The sequence below is a fragment of the Excalfactoria chinensis genome, chromosome 1 (genome assembly GCF_039878825.1).
Source record: "Excalfactoria chinensis isolate bCotChi1 chromosome 1, bCotChi1.hap2, whole genome shotgun sequence".
In the NCBI taxonomy this organism is placed as follows: Eukaryota; Metazoa; Chordata; class Aves; order Galliformes; family Phasianidae; genus Excalfactoria; species Excalfactoria chinensis.
This window is the reverse complement of record NC_092825.1, coordinates 154,896,715-154,921,841: the sequence shown is the minus strand read 5'-3', so window position 1 is coordinate 154,921,841 and position 25,127 is coordinate 154,896,715. Positions and strand designations below refer to the sequence as shown.

General features: G+C 41.0%; 1 protein-coding gene across 1 annotated transcript; it reads left to right on the top strand.

Moving 5' to 3' along the window:
- The first annotated feature begins 478 nt into the window (after nt 1-478).
- Nucleotides 479-24,271, top strand: OLFM4 (olfactomedin 4). Its single transcript, XM_072326417.1, has 6 exons — nt 479-559; nt 2,600-2,674; nt 7,478-7,630; nt 13,468-13,680; nt 14,595-14,748; nt 23,478-24,271. Exons 1-6 carry the CDS (start codon nt 479-481, stop codon nt 24,269-24,271), a joined length of 1,470 nt encoding a protein of 489 aa, XP_072182518.1.
- The last annotated feature ends 856 nt before the right edge of the window (nt 24,272-25,127 follow it).

Below are 25,127 nucleotides of genomic sequence, written 5' to 3'. Positions count from 1 at the left end.
ACTGTAAAAGGTCTGGTGGGCTTTCAAGTATATGGAGGGTATTCCTGTTGCATAAGTCTCATTGGATCTATTATTCTGTTGCTATTAAGAGGAATAAAGACCACCCAGACCTGTATTGTCTGCATATATTAGGATGGATCTATGAGAATTTTTGTGGTTGAGTTAATATTAAGAGGAAGTTCTTACAACCTGCTGTAGCAAATAAGCACCTGTTATCCTACAGAACCATGATTAAGATTAGATAACACACCGTGTGGGAATGCTTTCTTTTCAGGAAATTGGATGACAATTTCTGACAGTAAGTAACTTGTCTTTGTGTGTTAGTAACGCAACACCTTCATATGATTTTATTACATCATTTCTCAAAAAAAACCCCATAAAATATCAGGCAAGTTCCTTAAGATTTGGCTGGGGAAATCCCCAGCCCCAACAATAAAAAGAGCTCCCATTCCCCTGGCTGTCACATCTGCTGGCAGAAATGAAGCACACACAGGTGGCTCTGCTGCTCCTTGTGCAGGGCGCGATCGCACAGGCAACCACGATTGCAGCGACAGAAGTGGTAAGGAGGGATCTTGTCATCCAAGCTTTTTGCCTTTGTTATTAGACAAATGCTGAGATCTTTGCATGGAGAAAGTTTAAAGTACTTCTCCATCCTCCCCTTGACTAATGTACAGGGACTGGGTAATAAATGTGAAAATGAGGCATGGGTTTAAAATCAGAGTCAAATTCTGCCTTTGGTTAGATGAGTGCAACTCCCAGTGAGGATCTCAGTGGATATTAAATGCTCTGTGTAGCTTCTAATTAATTAGCAAGGGCTTATAACAGGAAAGGATACACATCTTTGATGTGGAAGGAGTTGGGAGGCGGGGGCTTTCTCAGCTGCTTGATTGCTGTCATAATCACTGTCCAGGCACATGAAAGCCATGCTGGGTGTTTTGCATGGAGTGTTCCCTTTCCTCCCCCTAAATCTATATCTGGTTGTGCACGAGACAAGTTCAAATCAAAGACATCAATCGGGGAGAAAAAGTAACAGGGAAGAGGGGAAAAAAACTTAGAAAATATGTAAAAAAATGGCATTAGTGAAATATTTGTTTTGATTTTCTATGTTTTTTTTTTTTTTTTTAAATTAACTTAAAACTAAGCTTATATTGTTATTAGAAAAAGTTTTCAAAATAGCTTTCAAGCATTCCCAACTGAAAGAAAACCTTTTGTCTTAGCTTGACCCAAGAGGCTGCCTTTTAGTATTTCTATAGTTAACATTAGGAAGACTTCCACTTTGTCTCTCAGTGACTCCAATCTGTCTGGTTTACTCACCAACCTGGAATACCTAGTTAGATTTTTTGACATTTAGGAGAGCTGTGGACACAGGCAGTGGATGCAGCACCTCCTGGAATGTGCATTTACCTGGGTAATGAACAGAAAGCTGCAAAAGTCAAGAAGGAGATTTAGATATATGTTGATAAACAGAGGGGAGGAAATTTAAATAGGAGATATTTCTCCTCATTTCGCTTAGCTTAAAGCTGGCTCTGTGTTTGTGTAATTTAATTGCTACTACCTACTCTTACACCATGCCTAAACACACATATGGTTGTTCAAATGGATTGCTGTGACAAACTGTCCCACAAAAGTTTGTCCATGCTGTCCCCTTTGCTGCCCACTTGGAGTTCCCCATCATCCCCTGGCTCAGGAATGGGGGCTGGGATTTGGGAAATGCAGCAAGACTGAGAAATATGTGTCCTCCTGTGGGGAAGCCCATTTGGTGCTTCGTCTGTCACACCATTTGACACTGAGGGTGTGCTGCTGCAGTTCACACCTTGTCAGGTTTTGGTGAGGCTCTCCTGTGGACAACAGTATGTTGTATCACTGTGGTACGCCATCCTCAGCACACTCTGTGTAGTTGTGGCAGACCTCCAGGGATGCACAATGCCAGGGTGACAGCTGCTCTGCTTTCTGTGACAGGGAGGCACATATGTTCACATTTCAACATTAAAAGGGATATATGTTGTCTTATTACATAAAAGACTCCCAGGTGGATCAGCTCCCCAGCTGAGAAGCATGGCAGATCACCTCATGCTTCCTCCCCATGGCACGGTGCTGTCCCCTTTGCAGTGAGCAGAGTGGAACACGTGTCCCAGTTGTCACAGCTTGCAGCCTGATGGCTTACATTGAAAGGTCAGCAAGTCCTGCTCTGAGAGACTGACATGCAAGCTGGGCAGCCGGGAGCAGATGCCAGTTCTGGAAGAACAGCAGTCTGTGAATTTAGGGCAGGGGGACACAGTGCTGTCGTTTTCGACTGCCACATAGATCTGCCAGATCAGTCTGTCAGAGCCCCAGCTCACACCTCTGATCAGGCTGAGCATCCCCTGCCTTCCTCTGGCCACATGTAGCCTATCTTTGGAACGAGGTGTCTGCGAAGTGACACTGTGCTTGGGGAAATACTGGTTGTCAAGAGAAGCCAATCAATTTTATAGTTTCTGGGGATGGCTCCCATAGTAAAATCAAAGTGCTCTGTAGCTGTAAGATGGTGGCTATCTGGTGGAAAAGGGAAGGTTCCAAATGCAGGAATTTGCACTGAATGAGGCTTTCCTTTCCATTTTAGACTCCGCCTGTCAGCACACTTCAATATCTGACTACTCAGCTTAATGAGACTACCAGCCAGCTCACCTCCCCAAAGGTATGACCATTGCTAACTGTTCAATAAAGTCCAGAAAACAGTATAGCTATGAAGTTGCCATGCATTTTTTAAATGCAACATAGTCACTTGGAGTTTTAACCCTGATGCAGGTAAGTCAGTCCACCCAGATGTTGCAGTAGGAAATCAGACGTGGTTTAACAAAAGTAAATGTAGAGTCGTGTACCTGGGAAGGAATAACTGCACGTGTCAGTTGAAGTTGGGGGATGACCTGCTGGAGAGAAACTCTGCGGAGAAGGAACTGCAGGTCCTGGCGGATGGCAGATTGGCCATGAGCCAGCAGTGTGCCCTGGTGGCCAAAAAGGCCAATGGCATCCTGGGGTGCATTAAAAGGAACGTGGCCAGCAAATCAAGGGAGGCGATCCTTCCCCTCTACTCTGCTCTGGTCAGGCCTCATATTGAGTGCTGTTTCTAGTTCTGGGCTACCCATGTAAAAAAGACAAGGATCTCCTGGAAAGAGACCAGCAGAGAGCCACAAAGATAATAAAAGTCCTGTAGCATCTCCCCCTGTGAGGAAAGGCTGAACAAACTGGGTCTGTTCAGCCTCAAGAAAAGAAAACTCAGAGGTGGTCTTGTTCATGTTTATAAATATCTTAAGTGTGAGAGACAAAGGGACATGGCCAACATCTTTCCAGTGGTCTGTGGGGACAGGACAAGGGGAAATGGACATAAAATGGAGCATAGGAATATACAAAACAACTTCTGCACAGTGAGGGTGAAGGAAGACTGGAACAGGCTGCCCAGAGTCTGTGATTCTCCTTCTCTGGAGATATTCAAGATCCCTTGAATGCCTACCTGTGCATCCTGATGTAGAGAGCCTGTTTTGGCAAGGGGATTGGATGCAGTGATCTCTGGAGGTTCCTTCCAACCCCTACAATTCTGTGATCTAGGATCTATGAAGAGATGAATTCCCAAAATTGTCAGTGTTGTTGCCATGTCAATTCTGTGCTTTGGTCACATCCAATGATTTAATACAGCCCTTATGACTACTGAATTGCATCCTAGACATGAAACAGTTTGGGCCACAGGGATCTGATGACAAATTTTCAAACAGTTTGTTGGTGACGACCTCCCTGGAGGAAGGGGAAGACTTCTGTTCAGTTCTGTCCTCCTCATGCAAATGAGAGTAGAGCCTTGAAATAATATTCTGTCACCTCTAAAAAGAGTCCTCTAGAGGTTGATGAGAGGGAAAATCTTGATTCTCCCTGTTCTACTTCATTCAGATTTTACTCAACTATTTGCTGGTAGAGGGACTTGAACCTGATTTTTGAGAATTCCATTACAGTGCTCAAATCCAAGGTCTGTGGATTTCAGAATTTGGTCTCTTTGTCTCCCTCTATTAGTAAAACATTTGTTTTGGAGATGATTCTACAGGCTATGACTGCTCTGAGTGGTCCTGAAACCTAAGCAACAATAACAATGTTTACCCAGAGCTCAGCTCCAGCTCAAGTCAAAGACAGTAGGCAGCTTGACAGCAGGTTTTCATCACCCAGGCTAGCCCAGTGTGGGATGTATGGAAGAACCTCTTGTAAGAGCGTGTTAAATCTCCACCTCCAGTTGAGAGCTTAAAAAGTTAAATGGAGTTAGGAGTGGGACCCCAAACTCATCCATCTCCTTGTACAGCTGAGATGGTTCCTGTCCTTGCCATATGGTTTCTGTGGATCACATTCTGTCTTAGAAAGAGTGAGAAGCTAATTTAGAATCGTGAATGCCACTGGGATGCAATGTAGCTGGAAATTAAGCACTGAAAAGGGTAGGCTGTTTTGAGGATGTAACTCTAATTCACAGTTTAGGCAACTGAATACATTTTCTGGTTTTCAGCAGATCAGGTACCTGTTGGCTCTTGGTATCTTTCTCAAATTGAAGGGATGTGGGAAAGGCACATTTCTCATAGCTTCAAATACATATATGTAACAGCTTAATTTTACAGTGAAATGCTGCTGTCAAGTCCTTGCTGTAGGCTAGGACCGTTTGCTCTCATTTAAAGATTCAGTGTAAATTATTAAACTTTTAAAAAAACATACAACTCCATCAAAAGTAACAGCCTGTCCTGTGCATTTTTTCCATAGGATAAGGAAAGATGTTTTTGCTATGTGGTCATTGTTTGATGTTATATCTTGACTGAAACACTTGCTGACCCAAGAGGAGCTTTTTCTTTTTCTCATCAATATCACGATCCTGAAGTTAGCAACGTCAGTGGAAGAGAAGAAGAAGTTTTCCCTGCCCAGGCTGTCTTCTCCATTGGGGAAACTGTCTCTTGGCATGCATATAAATAGCACTGAGTGCAGTGAAGCTCTGTCTTCAACTCTAGGCTCTCTTTCAACACAAATATTAAAATAGAATGATTGTTTATCATAGGGAATTTGAATGCCCAAGTTGGTGGTTGTTCTGCAGGATCATTTTGGGTGATCATTGGAGTAAACTTATGAAGAGTTTATTTACCATAAGCATTGTACCTCTAGAAAAAAAAAAAAAAAGATGGATGGCTCTGTATAGTTAGGACTGTAGTTTAGCGAAATGTAAAACATATATTTCACACATTTATATATATAGAAACACATACATATGCATAGTGCATACTATGCTGTTCTGTGTGTAGTATACTCTCTCCTAGCATATGCATGCATATATATTAAATATGTACACATATATATTATATCTGTGTTATATACGGAAGGGATGGAATACAACACCTTCCACCCAACAGTTAGTATGCCAGTGCACACGACAGTCCTACAGATATAATAAGCCACATTTATTTTTTCCTTTGTTCTTTTTCCCCTACCTGTTTATTTTCCTGTTATTGCTGAGCAATGTACCATCCTTATCATGCCCATATAGAGGAATCAGAGATGCAAAAGCTCCCAAGTGACCCATTCTTAAGACCTAAGGACTTAGGGACTTATTTTTTCATGCTAAAATCATAGACTCATAGTTTGCATTCTGTTAGATGTATCTTTAAAGGTACTCGGAATTAGTTTGCAGTATGTTTTTAGTGTGTTATTCAGAAGTGCTTTCGTAACCTATCTGGCTGAGAAATCAATAGAAATGATGTGCTGGGACACTCTTGCATGCTATGAGATACTTCTTTTCTTCTTTTCATGTTAAATGTCCTTAGTAGTCTGGCCTGGAGTGAAGTTTTAAGGACCATGGTGCTTGAATAACACAGATAAAAAGTCTTTTCATGATTTCTTTCAAAATGAGGCACATGCTGTTTGTATTGGCTGCAGAAAGAGGTGCCAGAAGTGTGAACTTGGATCATTCCTTCTTGCTGCTGCTCTATTCTTGGGCTTTGCTGCTGGCCATCACTGCATGCTCTGGGCTGTTCGGGTGGTGAGGAAGTTAATTGAAACCACTGTGAAAAAGTGAGAGAAGAAGTGCTGAAATTTTGCCTTTTGGTTAATAGTTTTGTTGTTTGCTTCTTTTTATTTTTAAGAGGGAGAGAGAATAAGAAAATAGATGAATAACACTGGGATTTATGCAAGGCAAGAGGAGAGACTATAGAAAGAAGTCTATTTGAAGAGCAAGTTTCTAGCTTTAAAATATGCAGCTGCACTGAAGTATGTGCCAGAATATTTTAAAGTAACAATAAATAAATCTATTAATAAATTTGTCATAGGTTTATGAACTGGCAAATGCTTTGTGTACAAACAGAAGCCAAATATTTCACTGCCCCAAACATGCTCTGAATTCAGCCTGGTGATTATAGGAAATTATGGGATTTGGCTGTAAATTATGGCACGACCTTGAGTTGCCAGCCCTGACCTTTCCAAACACCATATCCCTGGCTCTGGTGGAGATGCTATGAATATGCAGATAGCCAGGACAACGCAATTCATACCAATGGCATAGGTCACAGTTTTGCAAGCTATCTATGGCTGAGGATGGGTGGGCTGTGACCTGTAGGTGTGATGCTCAACACTGTAGGAAAAGAGGTATCCCTACATTAGGTCAAGCCTAAATATTTAGTTCTTCACTTTTCAATAGCAGATAATTAAATTCATGCCTGTTTGCTGGGTCTGGCTGAGAAATTTCAAACAAAGCATGTTTCTTTTCAAAACTTTCCCAGTCACTATTTTCTATTTTGCTGATTTCAGCTCTATGGATGGAAATAACTAGATGATCTGATTAATTCAATTTGGATTAACAGAGAAGTAAATGTAGGACATAAGGGACTAAGTTATTATTTTCTTGCTGTTTTGTGGTTTCTCAACTCCTGGCAAGATTTTCATTATCATAGGATAAATGTTCACAGTATTCATAGAATCGTAGAATCATGGTATGGCTTGTGTTAGAAAGGAACCATAGAATCACAAGGTTGGAAAAGACCTATAAGATTATCTAGTCCAACTGTCCTCCCTTTACCATACATACAGAAAACCCCTAAACCATATCTCCTAGCTCCCTATCCAGATGCTTCTTGAACACTGCCAGGAATGGCGACTCCACCACCTCCCTGGGCAGCCATTTCAGTGCCTGGCCACTCTCTGAGAGAATGGGGACTTCAAAGATCATCCAGCCCCAACCTTCTGACATGGGCAGGGCTGCCATCCACCAGCTCAGGCTGCTCAGGTCCCCACCTAACCTGGCCTTGAGCACCTCTGGGAATGATGCAGCCACAGCTTCTCTGGGTAACCTGTTGTAGGCTGGGAAAGTAAGGTGAAAAATATATAAATGGCAAAGTTGTTGATCCTACTATGATTGTCAGATTATGGTCAGGCATTATCTATTTGTTCTAGAGAAGAATATTAACATTTTTCTTTCATTATTACCTTGTTTTTGCAGCTCTTTGCCAACGTGACTGGCTCTCTGGATGACCATGGAAGTTGTCAGTGTTCTGTGTACTTGCCGGATACCACCTTTCCTGTGCAGAAGGCTGAGGAATTACAAGTGATAGCCACGACGCTCTTGCAGAAATTTGAGGCAGAGCTTTCTCAAGTAAGGTGTTCTTTTCTCACAAATAGAACAATTGTATCTTGGCTGAAAAACGGTTTCCTGTGAAGCAGTACAGCAGTCAGCACTTTCCAGTGACCTGTCTTTCAAACAGCAGGAAAGAGGACATGAAGAAGGGTGATTAAATCTCAAATCTCTGACACTGCAGCATGCCATACACTTGAGTATCTTTAGTTTCTTTTCTAGGCCCTTGCAGCTAGAGGCACATGGCATTTTAGGAAGGAGGGTTGTATTTTTCCTCTTTTGGCTCATTTTTATTGGTCTGTGATTGCTATGCAGAGCTGGAGGAAGCCAATCCTCCTGCTCTTTCATGTGTTATCATTGGTACCAAGCCAGACAGACTGCAAGAGGGAAATGAAGGGAAAGAGGAGTGAGGTCAACCCATCTCAGACTGAGGAAGTAGGTGAATATTTGTCCCCTTACTTTTTTTGTTTGTTTTGTTTTGTTTTCATGGATTAAAAATCAATCCAGCAAACAAAGTTCTATGTCAACATCTGAGGCTGTGGCAGGGAGAGTGCTGAATTATGTATTATTTTTAAAGGCAAACATTTCTTCTGCTACTTTGGCTGCTTTTTGTACAAATTCAGATCCATTTCTGAGGAACTCAGACAGACCTACACATGCTACATTGCAATGGGGGAAGCTGCCTGTGAGGGCAGAAATTTGCCTTTGACTTTTGATGGTGGGTAAATATTAAGGACTCAGATTGAGGTGTCCAGCAGGAAGCATTTTCTTCAGGAACCGGGCATCTTAAGGAATGAAGTGTCCTTGAATTAATCAGCAGAAAAGGCACAGCATTAAATTATAAATTCTAACCATAAATATTCATAAACCTCCTCTGGTATAATCAAGAACAGATAAGAAATTAAGCATAAAACATCACAACAACAGGCAGAGGATCCTATGGAAAGATCAGTTGAAATTACTTGATTTGAGAGATCTGAAGCTGATGATGAATCACGTTCAGCTGTCAGTGGGGATGTGGAGGGCAAGCTGACAGAAGCCCCACTGTTCATAAGCACAGGAGTTACTTGTCCTCTTGCAGGAAGGAGGTGTTGCTCAGTTAATGATCCATGACAGTCACTGAGATTTCAGATCTTCGTGCTGTTCCCATCATGGTCACGGCCAGCATTTTAAACTAATTGCACCAGGAAAAAAGCAAGGCCACAATTTCCAAACAGAAACTTGGTGTGATTCTTCAAGGTGTTTGTGTATCACTTTTCCCAGTTGCTTGCTATGGTGGAATTGGCCTCTTATTGGTACTCTTCTCAGAGCAGTGCATGTTCCATTTAGGACAAGTGGCGAGTCTGCCAGCCTTACAGATCTGCAGTGCATCTCAAGTGCTGCTTGACTTTTCTGTGTGGACAACCTCAGATGTCCATTGACTCTACAGGGAGTTCAGGCATCTTGCTCATAGGAAGACACAGGTTACTATAGATACCTGAAATTAGATGTCTAAGTATGTATCTGAAACTCACCTTTAAAGTGAGAGCAAGCTGAACCCTTGCTGTGAACTTTAATGTCCAGGCTGCAGGCTGGTATAAACTAGTATAACTGTATTGTCTATAGGTGCCCAGCAGTGTACTGTAGTGTAGATGCTGACCTTGGCTTTCAGTTCTAGCTGCAGACAGTGACAATTCTTGACCTCACTCAGGCTTCACTGGATTTCATCCTGTCGAGACCAATCAGCCAAGCAGTGTTACAATGCATCTATTTAGATGAAGTGTGACATACACTGCAGTGTGATACAGGCAAAGAGACACTTCTGGTCAGAAATAAAAACATTGTATTTTGGTGTAACCGTACGTGTGCAAATTATCTCGGTTATGTTGTTGTTTTTCTGCTGAAAGGAGAAGTCTCTCAAGCACTGCCCTGTTGATACCTGAACTTAATCTAAGATCTTGTGATGCATGAGTCTCTGTACACAGATATTTAACCTTCTTTCTTGTGAATTCCCATATACTACCTTGGTTGTAATAATACTCACAGAAAGAAGTAAATAATGGAACAGTGAAGTGAAAGCCTCGTTCTCACTGTTAATAGTTGTTAAAAAATATCCTGAACAAAATTCTGGGGAATCATTCTGCCATCTGCAGTTCTGCTGGCAATTCAGACCCCAGTCTGTCCATATAGCTCAACCTAGTCTCACCACAGTGGTGGGGATTTCTACTGAGTGCTTGCTTTTTGGACACTGAGAACCCATGCTTTATTCAGTCTTCTAAAACACCCTTTGAAACTCGTGGGAGCTTTTCCTGGGTAAGAGCTTCAGGACTGAGCCCTCTTAAGGATGCTTTCCATGTGCTACAAGTCCCAGATAAACAGGCTGATTGAATCGTTAACCTTTTGCCTGATTGTACACTAATTCAAAAAAGCAAGGGGGTCCTTTTATAGAATCAGCAGGCAGGGAAACTTGCAGATAAAGAGATGCTCTCATGTGCCAAATGAGTGCAAACTGTAGGCTGAAAATACCAGACTAATTTTTCCTCTGTCACATCAACCTTTGCCAGCATAATTATGATTACAGAAGAAAATTAACCTTTCAAATCAAAGTGGGAATTGTCTGCTCCTCTCAATAAGAAAGAGGAGAGGACACCTCAGTAACAGGCATGGATCAGCACTTTATCCCAAGGAAAGGGAGTATCTTTCAGAACTTAACTCACAATGGTCACGACATCCTCACTTAACAAAGACAGGAGAAAAAAGCATTCCTACCCTCCACCAGGAAGAACTGTTTTCAAAATAGATGAACCTGGAGTGGAATTTTTCTTAGGGTCAGCTTGCAGACTGCTTGCCAGCTGTGCTCCTTATGGGTTTGTGGAGGTCACAGATGCCTGAAGCCCCAGGCCAAGTGGCTTTATAGGACTGCTGGTTTGTCACTTCTTTCTCAGCTACCCATGTTTATTTTCTTTTCTTTGTTTGCATCTTCATCTTGTACTTCAGTTCCCCTTCTGTGGTCTTCAAATGTATGCTGGAGAAGTGTCTGTTTGCATGCTGCAAAACCTGTTTTGATAAATACCAATTGCAGGTAACTGACACAGTATATGAGCATTGAAGATTTTTCCTGCCCTTTTCATTCCATGAGGGTGGAAGAACAAATGAGACTAGTTCTTTTTTTTGTCTTTCTTTCCTTTTTTTTTTTTTTTTTTTCCCTTTACATTTACCTCACATTTCTCCATTCTCTTCCTATGAAGGACTGTTTCAAGCTCTGTGCACTCATTATGCCCTACTTATGGCTTTTATGACTAATGTGACAGCAGCCAGTACCAGTTGTTGGTCTGTGTCCCTAAACGTGGGCCATGCACAGAATTTCTGTGCCAGTCCATCAAGAGACAACTGCCAGTCGCCAGCACACAGATACTGTAGGAGAGCAGGAATTACAAGCTGCTTCAATCTGTCTGCCAAGCAACAGAGAAACACCATGTTCCCTTTTTTTCCCCCCTTTCAACTGATATTTCTCAGCTACAGAAACCCCTGAGCCAGATCTGGTCAAGCTGGAACGTCCACTCTGCACAGCAGTGCTCTGTGTATGTTCTGCTTTTGTCTGCAGAAACAGTATAGATCTGTTAAAACACCAGTGCTGAGAAAACTGCATTTGTCTAATGGTTAGTCAGGGCTCCTGTGAGCTTAAATCCACTGAGATGCCGATGTGGCTGTACAGAGCACTGCAGAGTTCCAAACCTAGACTCAGCATACATGGACAGATCTCAGCTGTGCAGTATAGTGTGGGTGTCCTTGAAAGCCCTGGATAGTTGTCTGGATGATGACAGTCTGATGTGGAAGGAGAACTTCCAGTCTGTGTCCTGCAGCACTCTGCAATCAGGGCTGAAATGAGGATGCATGCCTTGGTTCAACCCTCAGTGCTTTGTTCAGAAACTCAGGACCCTGGAGGAAGCTCCAAACTCACAGATTTCTCACTAATAAGTAGCCTTAATTAATTCCAAGAATCTATTTCAGCTGTTTGCAGACTTGGTCTGCACAGAACAATCATAAAAATACTAATAATAGTAATAATGTTGTTAACATTAATAGTAACAAATTATGGGATGAGCTGATAACCCTTTGGACTATTAGATGAACTATTAGCGTAATAATACACTAATTATTAAACTAAAAGTAGACCAGTTATAAGAGACTAATTGTCCTAACAGACCAATAGGAACTAGATGGAACTAGATAGATGCCCCCCCCCCCCCCCCCCCCCCCCTTCCCTTTTTTTTCCCACCAGATATGTGGAGCTAAGTCTTTATATGCTGTCAGTTTTGATCCTTAACTATAGCAAATAGCTAAGTTATTATTTCCGCAGGCCTAGCCTGGGAGATCCAGAGCATCCAGTGTCATGAGTCAGGGTGCTTCTGCTGCAGCTTATGGTGGCATGCTTGTTTATTTCAGATTTATAGTGTAGTTACGTTGATACTGAAAATTATACTTTTTAAAAGGGATCCTTGACATTTAAAGTTCTCCTTAAACCAATTATGGGGATATCTTCTGATCTTAAAAGATTCTTTCTGTCCTTCATGAACTCCCATACATATTCTTCAGACCACAAGAGATCCAGCAAAAAATTACATGGACTCACTTATTTGATGTGTATTTGCTGGCCTTCCAGTCTCAGAGGCTGAGAGAAACAGCGAATCTGTGGTCTTTACATCCTGACAGGATTTTGAAGGCTATTTCAGAGGCGGTGGGGAAAAACATTAAGATAATGCAAGAATGATTGACAGGATGGGAACTAAAAGTATTTCAATTGAAGAAGTAATAGTTACAGAAATTGAAAAGAAGCTTATGCTACAAATACCAGTTGAGGCATAAATACGGAGTTCTTGGTACAATGAACTAATAATATTTACTCCTACTTAACTCTTGGGATATGATTATACTGGCTTAAAGGTAAAAAAAAAAAAAAAAAAAAAAAAAAAAGAAGTGATCTATATGAAGCATAAGAAAGAGAAATCTCTTAAAGTGTTTACATTAAAGGAACTTAGATTTTCAAAGGAACACTGCAAGTCTATATAATATTCTTACAGTATTAATTCTGCATCAGAATGCATGTGCTGTGACCTTTACCTCAGAAGAAACATATGTGAAAACATATTCATCTGGACAACTGTTTAATGGTTCAAGGGCTGAAGAAGCAGCTATGTAAATTAATTTAGCTAAAGACTGCAATAAAATTTCCACTTTCGTTCAAATGCAATTTGATTTTTAACACTGCGTTTAAATATTCCACCCCACCCCCCCTCGAAAATGAAACAAAAACCAATTCTAGAAACTTCTGACACAATTCGAACGTAACACAGGTTAAAATCCTACTTGGATTTTAAATTAATAAGAAGTAAATCTGAAAAATGTGGAAATCCTTTATTGCATTTCTCAGCCTCTTTGGGTTGCTTTCGTGAGATAATGCCTTTCAGCTTCCCTAATAAAAGAATTGCCAGTGTAGGTTGTTGGTGTACTGGGGATAAAATTAGCTCACAGAGACAATATTGGCAAAGAATTAAAAAAAAATATGGAAGATTCCAAGTAGAATTCTGCCTTCAGTTATCCCCAGGCATTCCTGAGGGGACTATGTGGAACTGCCAACAATAAATGAGGGTTAAGTTTTACATTTTTTATGTATGTGATGAGAATTTTGTTTACGTAGTTTATGTGAAGAGTAAGTATATCAAGTATGCGTATGTTATATATGGGCTACTCAGAAATATGATAAATATGTCAAATGGGCTTGTTTTATTTGTTGTATTTGCTAACCTGAATATGTACCTTTTTTTTTTTTTTTTTTTTTTTTTTCTTTTTTCTTCCTTTTTTCCCCCCCTTTCTTTAAGGTTAAAGAGTATTCAAAAAGGATTGAACTATATCAACAGCAAATTCTTAATATAACCCTCAGAGTGGAGCATATGGAACAGAGCAGCATATCTTACACAGAACTGGACTTCCAGTTATTGAAAGTGGAAATCAATGACCTAGAAACTCTGGTCACTCAGCTGAAATCCAGTGTTGTTGGGAGCAATGTCATCATCGATCAAATATATTTGGAGGTACTGCTAGAATCTCAATTAGCCAACAGGGCATCAATATACAGAATGTCTATTCTCTCTTAATGTTTAGGTTGGAGAAACGAAGCCTATCTCTATTGCAGCCAGTGGTATTACTTCAGTATTTCATCAGAACAAATTAATGGAATGCTTGACCTTACATTTATTAATGCCTTTTTCCTTGATGTAGAGTACAGAAAAGCAAAAACCCCATCCAAACAAATGGGGTCCTCTTTACTTTTGCCAGCTCTCTTCCTGGAAGAGATTTGGTTTTTTTTTGCACAGCATTAAGCACATGAACTTATTAAATTATTATAATAAATATGAATTTATTGACACCCATGCTTGAAAGCCTCTGTGCTTTAACTAAGATAATTAAAAAATTAGCTTCTGGTTGCTGGGGCAGTGACCCAATCAATATGAAATCAAGAAATGGGAAAGACTATCACCTTCCCAGCGGACTATAAATCACATCTTCAAAATTGTAATTAATCACTCACCTAGAGAGAATAATTGCTTCTTATGAAAATGAAATATCGTTAGTTTCTCCGCTGTCCTCTAGATCATCAGGTAGGTGATTGAGAACATTACTTTGCAAATAAAATTTCAAGGTACTTTTCAAGGCAGGAGTAAGTACTTTCTCACATACAATAGAGTGTGCTTGTCTAGGGCCTACTGGATATTTTTACACTATGTATAAAATAACACTATTTTGCATTATGGTGTGGAGGTGAGTGTCAAAGCAGACAAGGCAGATCACATTGCACTGTTGTAAATGTAAAGCCAGCAGAATAGAGTGTATTCCTTAAAAACTGATTTGCAGCATCTTCTGTGATGAAACCTGACTGCAAATATCTATAAAATAAAGTTGACAGATGTATAAATTTTTCTTCTTTTTCTTTGTTTTTTCCCCTTAGATCACAAATCTAACTATATTGGTAAACCAACTAGAATCAATGGACAAAAACAATATCCTTGCAATACGTCGACAAATTGTGTCTCTTCAGAATCAATTGAGAGAGTGTGAAGAGAGCAAAAACAAAACTACAGCACCCCCTTATTTCCCACCAGGTAAGCATTTGTCTTGTTTATCAGGTGAGGAGCAATACAATACACAGGTATTAGAAACAATTGAAATGATACTACCCAGTCTTGACAAACTGAGCGGACAGCTACTAATCTTTCATCAACAGTCTCAAAAGGAAAGAGAGAGCAGGAAACAAATTCTTGCAGACACATTAATTGGTTTCAGCTGGAAAAAGCTGTAAACTTCCTCTCACCTGATGTGTGGAAAGCAAGTCTCTTCCCATATCTTTTATTTTATTTTTTCCCAATTTATTATTATTATTATTAATAATAATAAGGGGAGCTGTGGTTTTTTTTTAGACCAGCTTTGATTTTTAATGGTTCCTGTAAAAGTGACTTATGTCATGGTAATTTTGCTTGAAAGCTGCTTGAGAATTTATGAGCAACAACCGATGTGCTAAAGCTGTTTGTATGCAAACTCGGAAAGGTAGCTTTGCATGATTACTTTCGCTTCACAGGCAACGGTCTCTTCTAAATAAAAAGGTCAAGAACCTTGAGGGAGGAATTCTGGTTTCAGGGAAACAAGTGGGGGTTTTCTTATTGACTTCATTGGAAGTAGGACTTTTTAAAAATAGGAGATATTGTGTTCTGGAGCTTGTATCTGTGGTTCCAAAAGCATAGTTCATAATAGAATCATAGAAACATTATGGTTGGAAAAGACCACTAAGATCACCCAGTTCAACCATTAACCAATGCCCACTAATCATGTCCCTCAGTGCCACCTCCAGGAATGTTGACTCCGCCACCTCACTGGGCAGCCAATGCATTATCACTCTTTCTGACAATGAGTTTTTTTCTAATACCTAACCTGAACCTTTCCTGGTGTAACTTGAGGCCATTCCCTCTCACCTTAGAAAGTGTCAGCTGTCATAGGGCATGTGGTAATTATCTTACAACCAGAGTAGTTTTTGTCTTGGCCTGTGCTCAGTTTGAAAAATCACAGTGCAAGTGAACTGCAGTCTGAGGAACACTAAGCAAACTGCTTGGGACGCATGAGCTGAGGTGTGCTGGGTCAAGCTTTCCACTTGCTAACAGATGGTAGGATTTACCAGACTGCATTGATCCCCTGACTATTTTGTATGCAAGGGGTTCCTTTTGACAGAGTATTGTAAAAGAGTAAGCACTCTATTACACACAGTATCTGGGGAAAGAATCCTGCTTTTTCACATAAGCTGGCTAGCAATCAGGGAGATTAAATGCAAAAGGACATCATACAAAAATGAGGTGTGCACTGATTTGCACCCACCAGCATTTACCTCTCATCACATTTGGGTCAGCAAGTTCATGTGTCTTGTTGAAAAGGTGAGAGTCTGGGACTAGTAGAAATATAAGCTTTCCATGGGTTAGCAGCATTCCTGCTGTGATCTCCTCAGGGCTTTATGGTGGTACAGGCAGCTGCTGTGCTTCCCTGGCATGATACACGGGCAGCACCTTGTCTGGGGATCAGGCAGGAGAAAAAGCTGAACTAAAAATCTGCACAGCAAAATTTCAAGGCCCCTCTGCTGCTCAGCAAAGGCTTAAAATGCTACAATGGAAAAAAAAAAAAAAAAAAAAGCAAAGAAAAAGAAAAAGAAAAAGAAAAAAAAAAAAGCAAGCAATGTTTTAAAAGTATTTGAAGGACGTCTCATTGATTTATTGTGAGTGACGGTGTGTGGAAAGAAACTGCTTCTTTATCTTCAAGCCTACAGCAAACCTTTGTTTTGGTGGGAAAGTAGCGAGCTCTGGAACAAGAATGCTGTGTCCTTCCATGAATGATAGAGGCAGGAGCTGCTTTTATGCCTGGGTGGCTGACGTGAGCGTCTGTGGAGCTTTCACAGAGTGGAAGAGAGAGGTCTGTGCTTCACAGTGCAGCTCTGTGCACGGGTAGGCAGGTTATGTGCAGAACAGGTTAGTAGCTCTGGGGTGGAATAAATATAACTGTATAGAGTGACCGCACTTAGAAACTAGGCTTAGTGAGCATGGCGGTGGTAGACTGATGGTTAGACTGGATGATCTCGGAGGTCTTTAGTGATTCTTCAATTCTATGACTATCGTAGAATTAATTAGTATTGCTTCTCAAGGCAATGAGATGTTCTCAAGGTGATGAGATGGATAGAGTTCATCTGGGACCAAATTGGTATTACTTTAGCATTTTCTTATTCCTGACTGGCATGCCAGCTGTTGCAGGTACCTTTGCATGCTACTGCACTGTGTGGGAGCCACAGAGAACAAAATTATCTAGATGGTTCAAACCGCAGGTGGTATGAATCATAGAATCATTAAGTCATCATCATCAGAGACTTCTAAGGCTGTCTAGTCCAACTGTCAGCTCATCACTACCATTCCCACTTGGTTCCACATCTCCATATTTCTTGAAGAACACCAGGGATGGTGACTCCACCACCTTTCTTGTCAGCCTGTTCCAGACCTCAACGTTCTTTCTGAGAAAAAACTTTTCCTACTATCCAAAGTGAACCTCTCTTGGTGCAGTTTAAGGCCATTACCTCTTGTCTTGTCACTAGAACTTCAATAGCTGTGGTGACTTATTGTGAATGATCACCACTGGCATCATCTAAGGATGTCCTTTGGTGTCATTTGTGAGTTCTTCTCGTGCCTCTAGCAAAAGGAAATTCAGAATGCTTGGAAGATGTGTGTGGGTGTATTGTCACCTCTGGGCTGAGGGTGGTCTCTGAGCTGATCCGTGGAGAAGTTCAAGGCCCATTTAGATGGAGTCCTGGGCAGCCTGATCTGGTGGGCAACCCTGCTCACAGAAAGGTGGTTGGAGCTCAGTGATATTTACCAACCTAAGCCATTCTATGATTCCAAGGCTGGGAGAATGAAGAATGTACTAGCAGGACAAACTGAGGAGGGCCGGCAAGTTTTCTAACCACTGGAGGTGTCAGCTGTACAGATAACATGAGTGTTGTATAGAATCAGACCACTGCTAATCCATGCAGGACTGGAATATAGTGACACTGTCTGCCTAATGGGGAGCAAATATTCTCTGGGCAGAGACTTTGCAGAACAATTATATGTACTGCAGACTGTATCTGGAAACAAGTGGTGGTAGAACAACATTATTGCTTGAGGAGATGGAGTAAGTATGTGAGAGAGCTGCGTTTTCTGGATGGTCACTTTGAAGGCTTTGCATGGATGCTCACACCTAGTGCTTTAAAGCTCTCCAGCACCCATTTGAGCATTTGAACAAAATTTCCATACGTTTTCTCCGCAAGCCTGAATGCCTTGAATTCCTGCCAAACCACTTGGCCTTGCCCTGCTTTTAGTTCATATTATATTTATAATGTTTGTATTAAACTGACTCTTTGTCCTGTTTTCAGACTGCATTTTCTTTCCTCCTTCTTCGTTTCTCCTGCATATTTTGGGTAGGCAATATGAACCAGAGAGAGTTTGGATAATCCCCAAGCTGTCTAAGACTATGAGTCTAAAGGCAAGTTTAATTAAAGCTTCTTGCTTCTCAGTGCTGTACTACACAGCCCCTCTGACTCTGTCCCCTAAGGCTTTTGCTGCCTTATTTCCAGAGTGAGCAGTCTCTCTTTCTCAAACAATGTATCTGAGGGAAGTCTCTGGTCTTCATTTGCCCCATCTTCCAACTGGAGGTGTGGGAATCTGAAATTGGATCAGTAAATACATACTTACTCATCCTTATCATTATCACTATCTTTCTTGTCTGCAGTAGGGCCCAACTTCTCTCTCTTCACTAGTCCGGTGGGAAAAAATATTTATCCATTTGTTTTTCCTTTGTGCTGATTTAATCTGGCTGTGTCAGGACAAATATAGAAAGGAAAGGACCCCATGATGGTTCTTTGAGGATTCTGCAGCAGATTCTTTTTGTCACATCTCACTGAAATGATCTGAGAGAGACAACAGGGAGAAATGAGTCAAACAAAACTCAAAGGAAAAAAAAAAAAAAAAAAAAAAAAAAAGGAAAAAGGAAAAAGAAAAGGAAAAAAAAGTGTAAAGCTTTTCCCTCAGCTTTTGTATATTAAGAAATTAAGAATTTCAAGTTACTGGTGAATAGTTCTCAGCAGGAGGAAGACTTGATTTAGACTAATCCTGAAACTCAGGCATTCATATTGGAGTTTTAGAACAAATTCACTTTTACTTTAAATTTTACATCCTACATAACCTCAGTCCATCCCATTTTAGATGCAAACTTGTGCCTGCTCTGATTGCAGTTCCCTTAGTCTGAGTCCATTCCCAGTGGTACTGGTGAAGACTGAGGTGCCTGTGGGATTTCATGTTACTGAGAAATAAATAGCAAAGTTAAGAATTTTCCTGTGAAGCTTTGCCTCCTGTGTCTCAAGCCATAGTAACATCGGGTAACAGCTCACACATCTGGATACAGTGGGTCATCTGCTGGGAGAGGAGGATGCACATCTGGTGCATGGGAGCACATATGAGAGTGGAGCACCAGCTTGCTGATGATTTCTGTGCCCTTCATGGGACTTCCTATAAATGTGGGTTCCATATTTATGGTCCCTTCCCTTCTGCAATTGCATGCAGCTACTTGCTTGGAGAAACGAGACCTAAAAGCATGTTTTGTGCATGGTCAGTTCTGCAGCCCATCATCCAGGGAAGTCAGATTCTTTTCAGTTGTGACTTCTGAATAACAGCTTCTTTTCTAATGAATCAGAAGGATTAGTAAGCAGTTGAGCTGAGGTACTGGTTCTTTATGCAGCAAGCAGAAGATGCCTGTGTGTATGTACCTGTGTTAGCCCTTCTCTCCTCTGTTTGCTACACGGGCATAAAACAAGGGAAGGAGAAAATAACAGGACTTAATTTATCAATAGACTAAAACAGTCCAAAAAGGAGTTAAAGACATGAAAGTCTGCATAATGCATATGAATTTATTTCAAGTGCCTTCTAATATTTACAAAATTACATGACACTTTGTTCCCTTTGTGCACATTTTTCCCCACAAGATCCAGACAGGGAGGCAGGGTTGGACTGAATAAACAGCAGTGAGCTCCTCTGAACCCATACAGAAGACAAATCACCCCCTGACTACCACTGAGTTTTCTGGTTAAAAATAAAAAAAAAAAATCTGGGAGAGTTTTCAAGGAAATCAAAATCAAGCACATTCTGTACAGAAACCGCAGACAATTTTTGATGTCATTAAAACAGAACATGCTTCTAACTTTATTTTAATAATTCATCGTTTCATAAATAAAAACCAAACAAGTGTTCAGCAGAGAGATCTCTTTAAGGGAAGAAATAATAATTTATTATTTCTTTTGTAAAAAAAAGGTCTCTCCGCTGAACACACGTTTGTTTTTTATTTATGAAACAATGTATGAATTATTAAAATAAATCTGGAATTGTGTTCTGCTTAATGACATGAAAAATTATTTGAGGTCGCATATAGATGAGCTTAGAAGTGCTCCACTACCTGCAAGCTTTGGTGCTCTGTTTTTCTAAACAAATCAAGAGATTTGGAGCATTTAATAACCATTTAATTCTGAGATACGTTTATTGTGATTTAATCGCGGTAATATATTCAATATGTCACTAGCTTAAAGAAGCCCTCATGCCAGAGGTAACAATACATAATAGACGTGTAAGAAAAACAGTTCAAATTGATTCGTGGAGCTGGCAGGCTGCAAGCCATTTTGCACTCTCTGCTTAGCTTTCTCCCGTTGTATGAGCTGAGGTGTAAGCACCTCCAAACATGAGTGTTTGTGCCAAGTGCTGAGGCAGTGTTGCTAGCCATTCTATGTGCCATTTCCAGAGATGCAGCCTGGCTGGCCACACAGCAGTGCTTTCCTGGTGTTCTATATTTGGAAAAGAGCTTTCTGCTCCAGGGGCTCATCCTTTGTAAAGCACTTAAGTGCATGTTTAAATACTCATCTTCTCAGAGCCAGGAATGTTGGTTTGCTGTTATTCTTCATTGCATGGAATCATAGAATCATAGAATGGCTTGGGCTGGGAGGGACCTCAAGGATCATGAAGTTCCAACTCCCCGCTGCAGGCAGGCCCACCAACCTCCACATTTAATACCAGACCAGGCTGCCCAGGGTCCCATCCAACCTGGCCTTGAACACCCCCAGGAACAGGGCATCCACAGCCTCTCTGGGCAGACTGTTCCAGCACCTCACAATTCTCACAGTAACAAACTTCCTACTGGCACCCAACCTAAATCTTTCCTCCTTCAACTTAAAACCATTTCCTCTTGTCCTGCTATTATCTACCCTTTCAAACAGTTGACTCCCCTCCTGCTTATAGGCTTCCCTTAGGTACTGGAAGGTCACCCCACAGCCTTCTCCAGGCTGAACAAGCCCTGCTCTCTCAGCCTGTAGAGTAGAAATCTCAAGTGACTGGAAAGAGGGAAGGAGTGTTCAACCAAGACCATCACATGTTTCAGCTGAGAGAATCTCAGGACTTAAAATGGTCTGGGATATGACATGACTTTGTTTGCAACATGTGTCACCCTCTCTGCCATAGGCTGGGCGCTCAGTCATGCAGACTTACTCCAGGGTTCAGTGCTGACCCCAAGGGAGATGCCAATGTGGCGTGGGGCATTATCTCTACACAGTGATTTATTTTTAATATAAAGCTGCTTCCCACCTTCCTGGCAGACTGAGAGAATGTTGAACATGAATCACATGTCCACCCAAGTCGTGAGTACAAGTGAGCACATGACTGTGAGGGGTGAAGGTGTTATGAGCTGCAAAGAGGTGAATACTACATTTTGAGAAAGGAGGAGACATGGAGAGCTTCACTGCCCAAACAGACTTTTCACACTGGTACAACTGTTATGCACTTGCCTTGACAATCAGACCACAGATTTCCTTGTTCCAGAGGAAGGGTGCCTTCTCCTACCTCTCAAAAAGATCTTTTGGCATTTGCAATGGTTCACTTCTGACAAAATATCTTGTTTCCAGGTATTTTCTGAAGGACTGTATCTTAGGCTGGAATCTCTCCACATTTCTATTTGTGGAGTAAGACTAGAATGTCTTTGAGTACAAGATACCATGTAGGCCTTCCTGGAAATTTTCAATTTATTTTCATAATTGTACTCCACCCCTTGTCAGGAATGGTCAGCTTTGATGACAAAGGATACATTTTGCTCTGTTACTTCTCTGTCTTTTTTTTCTTCCTCTGAGACATAGGTTATTGTGTGCTAGATATTCCCTCATAAGACTGAGTTCATAACCAGCAGCTCTTTTCATTCAGGTGGTAAGCAATCATGGCCTGGTACCCAGAGAAATTCTTAAAAAACAAAAGATAAGTTTGATTTCAATTATTGACACCGCAGTTGGTGGTACATGAAGTTCCTGTGATGGAACAAACAGTTGTGCCATTAATTGTTGGTTAACTGAAACACAAAGCTCAAGTCTGTTCTAGTGGTAGATATTCCATCTTTCAGGAGTGAGCACCTCACTGAATTGGGAAACCTCATAGAATCATAGAAGCAGAGAATTACTATGGTTGGAAAAGTCCTTCAAGATCATTAAGTCCAACTGTCCACCTCCTGCTGATATTTCCCCTCTAAATCGTGCCCCTTGGTACAACATCTAAATATTTCTTGAATGTCTCTGAGTACCATTAAGCCAGAGAGCTTCACGTTTGTCACTTGACATTTCTACTTCCACTCCCACAGGTGGAATACCTTTATAAAGAAAAGTGTGGGACCCTTTTGTTGCAGCTGTATAGAATGCTAATATTTATACTTGAAAAAAGTCTGCAGGCTTTGCCAGTAGCAGCTTTGGACTTAGCAAAGGTGCATAAACATTTCTGAGTGGAGAAATTTTTTCACCAGTGGCTGATGATGCTGAGTGTTTATAAGGAAAACAGAATATTCCAGTTTATGGTTTGCTCCTAGTAAATGTGGAATAAATTCTATTCATCCCAAAAGCACGCGTGTTCCTTAGGTGCAAAGAAAGTAGAATATTTTGGATAGCAAAATGAAAAAAAATATATTTCCATGTTCCTGGGGATGGCTTCATTGTTGACGTATGGGAAATAAAACTGTTCTGGTACATAGAATCATAGAATCTTATCTTGAAGTTAGACTCTCTTTAGAGTTGCTTCATCTGAAAACTCAGGTTGATGTCTATCTCTATTTCGTAGGCTGTAATTGATACTGTATACGGATTTGTTTGAGGGCCTGAGGTGAAAGGCACCATGTGACTGTGATGCACTGTTTCATAACTGTGATTCTGACAGTAGAATGCTAATCTGAAATGGTGCCCTGTAATTACTATTGCTACTTCACCTTCCTACCCCTCCTCAATAAAATACACAGAAATCAGATGCTTCTCTTTCCCATTTCACACAGTCTCCATTTACTGAGGTAGAAAATAGCCTAAAATGCTTCTGAAATTGTATTTACCGGGGGATTTCCAAGTGCACCACACATCAAATCTGTCCCTTGTCTGGAATGGTGCAGTAAGCACTTAATTTCTGCAAATCAATCCTGGTTGAGGATGAATGTACCCTGTCTTTTATGTATTTATTTTTCCTCCTCACAATATTCGCTGTAATTATGTATACTCCATTTAAAAAAAAATAATAATTATTATTATTTTCAATCAACTTTCTAAGTCAGCTTGAAACACTCCTTGGTCCAAATGGAGCTCTTTTACATGTGAAATCATGTATTTTTAACTGTGCTTTGCCACAGAGATAATCCTCAGTAAGCATGCTGTAGAGACTATGTTATGCAAAACCTCCCTCTTAATGATGGAAAACCTGTTTTTTCTCTTCCATTGCAGGTAGCTGCATTCACCGTGGACTGCTGAATGTTAGCCAGCCCTATGTTGTAAAGCTGAACTGGAAAGGATTTTCCTATAAATATGGCTCCTGGGGTAGAGATTATTCTCCCTCCAACCCTGAGAAAGAAATCTATTGGGTTGCACCACTGGAAACCTCTGGGAGATATTTTGAATATTTTAGAATTTATGGTTCCTTTGATGATTTACTTCTGTTTAAACCACAGTATGAAAGAAGACTAAGGTATGGGGAAGGAAGTGGTGCTGCTCTTTACAATAATTTTTTCTACTATCATGTTTATGCTTCATCAGATATAGCCAAGTATGACATAAATACAAACAATGTGGTTGTGCGTAAGGCCCTTCCCTCTGCTGCTGTTAATAACCGTTTCTCATATGCAGGTGTATCATGGGAAGATGTAGATTTTGCTGTGGATGAAAGTGGGTTGTGGGTAATCTATTCAACAGAAAATAGCATGGGCAACATTGTGATTAGCAAACTCAATGAGACCTCACTTGATGTGCTAAATACTTGGCAGACAAGACAGTACAAGCCATCTGTTTCCAATGCTTTCATGTTATGTGGCATTCTGTATGCCACAAGGACACTGAGCACTAGGAAAGAGGAAATCTTCTACATGTACGACACAAGTACTGGCGAAGAAGGTCGTGTTAGTGTCATCATGGATAAAAAGTTAGACACAATCCAGAGTCTTGCTTATAACCCAACAGATCAGAGACTATATGTTTACAATGATGGTTACCTCCTAAGATACGATGTGACCTTCCAGCTTTAGTATCTCACTGACACAAGCATTCTGTGGAAGTGGCAGCAGCAGAAATAAGAGATCTGATATGCCTTTAGACAATGCTATCAACACTGCAGGGTTTGTCTAGTCTGAGGTACTGTGTTTCTGGGTGTTACATATATTGCTTCCATTACTCTTGTTTAAAGAACTGACCACCCTGATCTGCTGTATTAATGGCATCGTGCTTGGCAGTACTGGGTTCTTCAGGTTTTGATTGGTGTTTTTTTGGTGCTTGGTGCTTAACAATTGTCTTGCCTCTGAGGGCAGATTTAGAGTGTAGATTTAGTACATTTTGCTTGCGGAAATTAGTGGGCATAGGGTATTTGCTGACTGAGAAGCTAATTAACCACTGACACGTAACACAGACATGGCACTCAGGAACCAAGAAAGAATTTCCACTGAACTTTGTCAGAGTGTAGTGAGGCCTCAGCAAATTAATACAAGCTTTAAAATAGAGTAGGAAACAGGACTTGATCTGAAGACAGCCACCCATTTCTCAGGTGGATGCAGAAGAAGCTGGGCTCAAGACTTCAGGATTGGGACTAGAAATGCATTTTGCTGTTCAAAGACATACTGTGGGTAAGGAAAACTAGGCACAGGGACTGAGACAATGCAGAGCTCACTGTCCTTGCCAGAGCTGATGCAGTGAGGCAGCTGCCATGCCTGTGGCTGCCTCCCAGCACCTCAGCCTCCTCCCAGGCTGACATAGCACCAAGTAGGCTTCCTGGAGTGACTGTGGGGCCAAAACTGCAGCACTGCTTTTGCTGTCCTCTATTTCCCATCTGTCGCCCTTAGCAACTCCTTGTACAGAAGCCTGGCCTTAGGGATGGTCTTACTGCAGTCT